This window comes from Coffea eugenioides, chromosome 1 (genome assembly GCF_003713205.1).
Source record: "Coffea eugenioides isolate CCC68of chromosome 1, Ceug_1.0, whole genome shotgun sequence".
NCBI lineage: Eukaryota > Viridiplantae > Streptophyta > Magnoliopsida > Gentianales > Rubiaceae > Coffea > Coffea eugenioides.
In genome coordinates, this window is record NC_040035.1 from 4,982,710 (window position 1) to 4,990,353 (window position 7,644).

Consider the following 7,644-nt stretch of genomic DNA (forward strand, 5'->3'; position numbering starts at 1 on the left):
GCACCTAAATCAGTGTTTCTATTAACATCTCGTATATGAAATTCATAGACACCATACACATCAACTTCTCCATATTTTTTACCAATGCAAGCCACGTGTATTGCATCATCCTCACTATCTATTTGCCGAAGCTTTAGGATATTTTTTTCACAGGGGATTCCATACATCATCTTTGAATCCTCCCGACAGCCCACAAAAGTGCAAAAGTCACGCAGAATTGACTTACTAACTCTCTCTGGAATAACTCCTTCAAATGTTTCCACGCTACCCCCTACGTATGCTTGTTTTGGCTCTTTAACATAGACGCCACCATAGCCACCATAATGTACTTTCAAAGTAAAATAGTCCACATCTTGACCTGCTTTTTTATTAAAAAAAACAGAAATCTTTTATTATTTCTCAGATGCAGAACCTTGGCCCCAGTTATGTCAGACTTTTCATCAACATGAAAGCAATGCATAGTATACTTTAAAGGCACAGGGACCACATCACAGTTCACAAACAAACAAATTTACTTTAATCGAGACCAAATTTCACCACCTAAATCAAAAGCATACATATTCAATTTCAAAATTACCAACATTTCAACATCACAAATCTCAAGAAAACAAAGTAAAATTTTGAAAGTACCATACCCAAACTAAATGCTTTATCTTACCCATGTGGAATCTATAAGCACTTTAACAAAAAATTTTAACATCTCCTAACCTGTTCATGCCTCGCCACTGAAGTACAGTACTGTAAAATTAAACCCCCCTCCCTCGAGTCCTTTCATTATACATTATATCACCATTCCAACATACTAGTGGGTGGTGGCACTCAACTCAAGCACCTCATGCATACGGTTGATGAAGGTTAGGTTTGAAGTTAGCCGACTTACCTGATCTTGTTGATGACTCCACTTGATCGTTGCAATCCTTTACAGAATCGCCATCGTCCATTGCCTGAGCTCGTGGCGTAGACATTTCGATTCTGGCCTCCAACCTCTGTTCACCGCTCGCCCTAGTTGTTCTCCCAATTTTCCCCATTTGAGTTCTATATCCGACGATAATCGCATGGGCGGGATAATGATGTCTAATCTGTTTCGGCGGATAATTGCAGGAGATTAAGCCAGTGTAACAATTATACCCCTTTGGTCCACGCGAATTGAGTAAAATGTAGTAAAAAGTCCTACATTGAAAGTAAAAAACTAGTTCAGGGAGTAATTGGTTAAAATTTTTAATGAAGGACGAAATTGATTTAAGTGAAAATGTTTAGGGACCAAATTGGCTAAATTCCCTTATATTTATTAAATCATTAGTTCCAATTGGTCGTCAAAAAGATAAAAAAAAGAATATATTAAGTTGCCGTGTTTGTATGGCAGACAAAAAAATGGAAACGGGCGCCCATTGCGTGCTTCTATTTATTAATTTGTCAGCAAGCTCTTTTCATTAATTGGTCCCTGCCAACGGGCTCAAACACGGCGAGTTTTATTAATTTGTTAGCGGCCTCTTTTTATTGGCGAAGACCAATTTGTAATTGGAGTCCACTATGCTCCTCAAACACAGCGAGTTTCCTTTTTTTTAACAAAAAAAAATCCAACTAATAAAATAGTCCGGCGTGTGTCAGAGACACGATGGACATAGACAGAGAAACAAACTTTTTCTCAGCTACATTTTTTGAAGTTTTTAGTTTTTAGCAAGAAATTTGCCCATGTGCAGGCTATAAATTGAATGGATTTGTATGGATTAGGTATTTTTGAAAATATTTTGCAAAAAAATTTACTATAATGGTGTATGTTAATCACATTTTTGTGTTGATAGTCCATTTAAATTAGGTGTTTTTAAAGATATATTTTGAAATATTTTTAAAATTTTATTGGGATATTTTTAAAAATTTATTAAGTTTTCACCACCACTACCTACCACTGCCCCTCTCCTCCACCGTGACCATCTTTTTTTCCTCTCCTCTCTCCTCTCCTTCCTCCTTTCTCCTCCCTTCCTATTCCCCCGCAACACACCTCCCCTCCCTCTCTCTCTTTGGTTGAGCGAGCCATAGGTGTGGAGGAAGCAAAAAGGAACTGCGTGAAGCAGAGAATGGGAGGAAAAGGAAAACGGTGAAGGGGAAGGAATAGGAAGAAAGAGGAAAAGGGAAGAGAAAGAAGGAAGGAACGGTTGACAGCGGCGAAGGGAGAGAGAGACAGCGGTGGGTGGTGGTTAGTGGAAAAGAAAGAGGTGGTAGATTTATTTTTTATTTTTTATTATTTTTATTGTGTTTTTGGAGTTCTTTTAGAACATATTACTGTATACTCGCAAATTCACAATCGACCATGGTCAAAACAAATTTTATCCAATAAAAATTTGATAGATCCATTTCTTGAAAAGACACATTCTTCAATGACTACATCTTACTCATCTTGCATCAAGAAAGCATTCTCTTGAAGTAAATGCTTATTAACTGAAATCAGACGTTTGCAATAACATTTAACACTCAAAATTTTTGAATTCTTAAATGATCTAATACTTTCATACCCATCTCCCAATTGACTAGAGAGGCTGATAGGATATCCACCTTCCAAACATGGATCTACATTCCGCTGGCTTATTATATGGAGCAATATGGCCTGCTCCCTGATAAAAATGAAGCAAGATATACAGTCAAATCTAACAGTGTTCTTAACTTAATACAACCTAAAAACCTACACTAAAGCAAGAGAAAGAGGGATTTCTTGCCTTTACAGTTGCAAATGTCATCTTATTTGCATAAGTCCTTGTATAACTGCATGTAGAAAAGAGAATAAATTTGTTTAACTTCATGTTAAAGGTAACTAGGAGAAATCTTCAATTTTCAACCAACCCTGCAACTTGGCCTTGATGAATCCATTGTCTCCAATCATCAATAATTGGGTAACTTAGAGATCTTATCCAATCTTCAGTTCCCAAATATGGTAAGAGCATATCATGGTCACCACTGAAATTAATACAAATATTGTGCTTTCAACATATATAACCACTATTAATCCGCAAGTGTGATGATATAAGCTCTACAATACGAATATTTTGCTACCAAACCTGTATATCAGGGATCTGTAACCTTTAGTGCTGAGGTTTGCGTGATATGGTACAACGCTCCCTGCATTTTTTGTGTATAGTATGCTATAGTTGCATCCAACCCACACTTTAATAGTCCCCTGTCATGTAATCAAACAAAATACATGCAGAATCACATGAAGACAACAAGAATATTTAGAGAATTATGGTAGGTACAGTTGTGTTAGGTGCAATTATTTCTTGATATTGTATTTGTTACAAGTTTTGATGTACACTTACATTACTTTGTTAAACATATATATTTTGCTTTATGTAACTGTACATCAATTATTGTAAAAACTACAATAATCAGATACAATTGCACCAAATCATAACTGTACCTGTTCGTGCTCAGTTTAGGGAAGATGGCTTCAAATGGAAAATCAAATTTTGACATGCCTTTAGCACATGGAGGGCCTCTTGGACACTCGTGTCATTAGCCCAGTAGTCTGGAAGCTTTTGTCCGATCGCCGCCTACGATAACCATGTGGGCAACAATTAATCTCAATGTTGTGTTTGGATAGAAACACATTTTTCAATCATTGTTTTATTTTATATATATGATATCAAAAAGCGTTATAATATATTTTTAAAAAATTTATTCTAAATAATCTTCTATCCAAATGTATTGCTTTACATGCGATTTCGGAAAGATAATAGCAGTATCTTACACGACATTGAACTGGATTAAATTCCAAAACGTCAAGCTCCTCAAACTTCTTATAGAACGTTTCAACAGTTGATCTCCTGCCACTGAATAAGTTATTTGATTTTGGTGAAACAGCAGGACAAGTGGGCTCCAGCACAAGGCTAGGGTTGATGTTATCAATCAGCTGCATAAGCACATATTTTATCAAATTATTTTAACAGTATAAGTGTATATATCGTTAGTATATAGAAGATTAATCGTTCTCTTTTTAATTTTTTTTTTCGAACCTTTGTAGGAGGCATAGGCGCTTTAATTTATAAAGTAGGATAATAGTTTACAGAAACACAGAGGAGAAAAGGATTGCTGACCTTATTGTATGCCTGGATATTCTTCAAGCAGGGCGCATTGCTGGGGTCTATATTTACATATTCTCCTTTACAGGTAACTTTCAAGGACTGTAAAATTATAATATAGGTTAGTTAGCAAATCAAGGGTAATTGTACAGTAAAAAAATATGTGTGACACAATGTTTTAAAAGATCATCATTCAGCTCAGCAGCGTGTAATTAAAGAATATTCAACCTCATAGAGTTCATTAGAGATTAGCGCCATCCTATGAGCAAACGGGATTGCATGGTTTCCATCGCCTTGAGTGGTCGGTGCCGGGTTTCCAAGTATGTATCCCTGAAGCCATTGATTTTGAGAGCCGTGAGTGACATGTTATCAGTGAAGCATAAATATGAACAATCTAAAAAGCGATTATCAGACCAGGATTAAAAATGATATTTTGTCCAAGTATGTAATGATCTAGCTAGGTAGACTACAAAGAGAGAGGATTATGAACGTTACAGGACCTTGAGATGAATATGCGGCTCAATCCCAGCAACATTTCCTACAAGGACACCAGATTATGGAAGTTTTAGGGACAGGAATTGTCCTGGAGAAATAAAACTTGTAGTTTTACTTTTGTTTATGGCAACTTTGATGGATTATCTTGTGGCAGAACGCTCTGAACCATTAAGGTCCAACTTGAGAGAGTAATGCCATCATGAGCACTTGTTCATCAAATATAACGAGGAAAAGGAAAAAGGAATATATTTCTCTTAGAATTAATATAACCTAGAATTCCAAAGCAACAGTTTCTTTCTTTATTCCCCAAGCATCTTGGAGTTAATATACTCACAGAAAAGAATAAAAAGCCTGCAAAACTTGAAGGAATCTTTGTATTTGTTCCTCTTAATGCTCAACCTATTTGGAGTAAGCGGGCAAGAACCCTAGCCAAAGGGGCTTCAGTTGCAAGATTATGGAAGGCAACTGTAATATATACAATTTGCTTACAAAGCCGTTGGCAATCTCCACTATCAGATTATAGCATTAGCAGGAAACTTGCCTAAATAAAGAACAACTTCATACCATTTGAGACGAGTTGAGCTAAAATTGGAACAGTAATGCCTGAATAGGAGTCTCCTCCAATGTAGAATGAATTGGATATGTACTCGGGGTTATCATGTAGCCACTGCAACACAATCAACAATTAAAAGCAATCTTATGAAAGGTAATAATCTCTTTTATGATTTTTTTTTTCTATTTAAAGTTGAAAGTCCCAGGTCCTTTCCTTTTTTTTATTAATAAATGAGCTATGGTTGACAGTTTAGCTTTGTTTTTTGTGTAGGCTAGGTCTATGGGTGGGCCTGTAGGCGAAGCAGTCCACAATTTACCAAATCATCATAAGTCATCATAAGTGCATTGAATATTCTTAGATCTAAACTCTTATTTTCTTTTGTTTCCTATTGTTGCTTTGGTCTTTTACTACTATTAAGTATCAAAGAGTTTTCCCTTTGCAACCATATTCATGCTGTACCAAGTCATTGGAACTGATTCTTAAGGACGCAAATCTGTAGGAACAAAATGGTGGCACTTCCATTTTCCTTTTAAACACAGCAGGCGAAAATGGAAAAAGAAATAAACTCTGGGCAGGAAATTTTCGGAGAAGAAAAGAGGAAGAAAACCCATCCCTGTTCACTTCTATCTTTCTTTGATTTTTGCATCTACTAGAAAAAATCCACTTAACATACTAAATTAAATCAAGTGAGACCCTTATATATTCATGTGCAACTTTTTCATTGGTCTAAAAAACTACTAGACATGCCTAGTAGTAATTTCGGACCGATATAAAATTTTCTATTCCGCACACCCCATAATGGAGGCAGATTTGTTGGGTTAGAGTTATGCAGAATCCTAGATACAAAAGGAAAAGAATTAGTGAGAATATAAACCAATTATCAGTTTGCTAAAAAGGGTTTGTCAACAAATATAGCAGTTTTCTAGTTCATTTTAAGGATCAATTTTTCTATATAACTACCAGGTTTGGATGTATTGTATCTGTGACATCCATACAAATTTGCTAGCATATATGAACACAAAGCCTTCTGATTCATTAATTAGCTGAGTAACGGTATACGTGTACCTTCCTAAGAAATTCATAGTTGTGTTCAGAAGCTTGCAAATCTGTAGACTGAGAAGCTTTAGCAGTCCTGGCATAAGAAAAGCCAGTTCCCACCGGCGAATCCAGGAAGATGATGCTTGCAACCTAACAAATGATAACAAATTATTCTGAATCTTGCACTCAATTAGGTTCTTAAATCTTGGAAATTACACAAATGAAACACTTCTGTGAGCTATGATATACCCTGTCAATTTAAACCTCTGTTTGCCTTACAAAAATAATTTAAAGTAAAAAAAACTCAATTATTGTGTACCTTCGTCCAAGAATGGGGATTTGTCACCAACTTGGGCAATGTCCCATTATACGGTACTGGCTGGAATTTCAGTGGTCCTGCAAAAACTCACAAATCAGTGATTTGGTTGAATCCCGCTCCAGTTCATCATCTATTCATCACTTGAAGATTTGAGACGAACAAGGTTAGCATAAAACTTCGTCAAAACTATAGAAAATCAAGATCAAAATGCAAAGGAGGTGAACTTGGGGGAAGGGAGTTGACACGTAAATGCAAAGGCTGAGGCATAAAAGCCAACCTATCCCACAAGCGAGCCCACGAAATGAAGAGCAGCCAGGGCCTCCACTTAACCAAATCAAAAGGGGATCTGTTTGAGGATTTGACTGTGACTTGACAAAGTAGTAGAAGAGTTGCACATCCTCTGATTCACCAACTCCAATGTACCTGGAAATGTCAGAGAATGAATCAACTGTTTCTTGTAAATTTGATCAACATTAGTTCAGTATCAGTGAGCTGCATATCATGTTATCCTTAGCGACTCACCCTGTTTCGAGCTCAAACGGGAGAGGGCCTTCAAATCCTGGAAGAAACTTAACCACGGAACCAGCCACAGCAAGGTTTGGACGTACTGAAACAAGAACAAGCAGCAAGAAAAGGTTGCCGCAGAAGGAACTGAAGAGCCCATGCACCTTATCCATTGTCTTGGCAAATAATCAGAGCACCTAATTGGTTGTTTGGGTGATTTGCCGTGCATGATATGAAGAGCAAAAGGGATCCCTTTATGGTAGGCAACCCTTTGACCGTGCCTACCATAGGCACCCGGTTCCCGTTCGAGACGTTTCCGGAAGATTGTCAGTGTTGACCATGCGAGGCAAAATGCACGTGAAGAGTCCCTCGCACATGAAATCCATTCTACGGATTATTTGCAAAAATTTATTTGTTTACATCATTACAGCATATTTTTTTTTAATCATCTTTTTATCTCAACACATTACATTAAAAAAGTAATATTATTTTTTTATATAAAAAAATTATTCCAAATAATCCACCGTCAAATCATGCAGCGAAGTTTTCCCATTGGCTAATAAACTTTTCAAAATTCTCATTTTGCCACTAAACTATCTTTTTTGTGCCAAATCGCTTGTTAGACTGTTAAATTCTCATTAACCCTTGCTGTTAAGATGGGTAGA

General features: G+C 36.6%; 1 protein-coding gene across 1 annotated transcript; it reads right to left on the reverse strand.

Moving 5' to 3' along the window:
• Positions 1-2,491: 2,491 nt before the first annotated feature.
• Positions 2,492-7,190, reverse strand: LOC113766148 (serine carboxypeptidase-like 2). Its single transcript, XM_027310368.1, has 14 exons — positions 6,998-7,190; positions 6,753-6,898; positions 6,476-6,552; positions 6,184-6,306; positions 5,130-5,232; positions 4,571-4,608; positions 4,299-4,400; positions 4,086-4,172; positions 3,740-3,901; positions 3,468-3,542; positions 3,051-3,169; positions 2,836-2,949; positions 2,712-2,757; positions 2,492-2,609 (listed from the first exon to the last, which is right to left on the reverse strand). Exons 1-14 carry the CDS (start codon positions 7,150-7,152, stop codon positions 2,526-2,528), a joined length of 1,431 nt encoding a protein of 476 aa, XP_027166169.1. The 5' UTR covers positions 7,153-7,190; the 3' UTR covers positions 2,492-2,525.
• Positions 7,191-7,644: the final 454 nt, after the last annotated feature.

What these genes read in the sequence shown, in the direction of transcription:
- LOC113766148 (XM_027310368.1), bottom strand. Translation starts at nt 7,152, where the DNA reads ATGGATAAGGTGCATGGGCTCTTCAGTTCCTTCTGCGGCAACCTTTTC. An exon ending in CCGTTTGAGCTCGAAACAGG is followed by an intron (nt 6,899 to 6,997) that starts GTGAGTCGCTAA and finishes TGACATTTCCAG; the next exon opens with GTACATTGGAGTTGGTGAAT. An exon ending in ACTATGAATTTCTTAGGAAG is followed by an intron (nt 5,233 to 6,183) that starts GTACACGTATAC and finishes ATTGTGTTGCAG; the next exon opens with TGGCTACATGATAACCCCGA.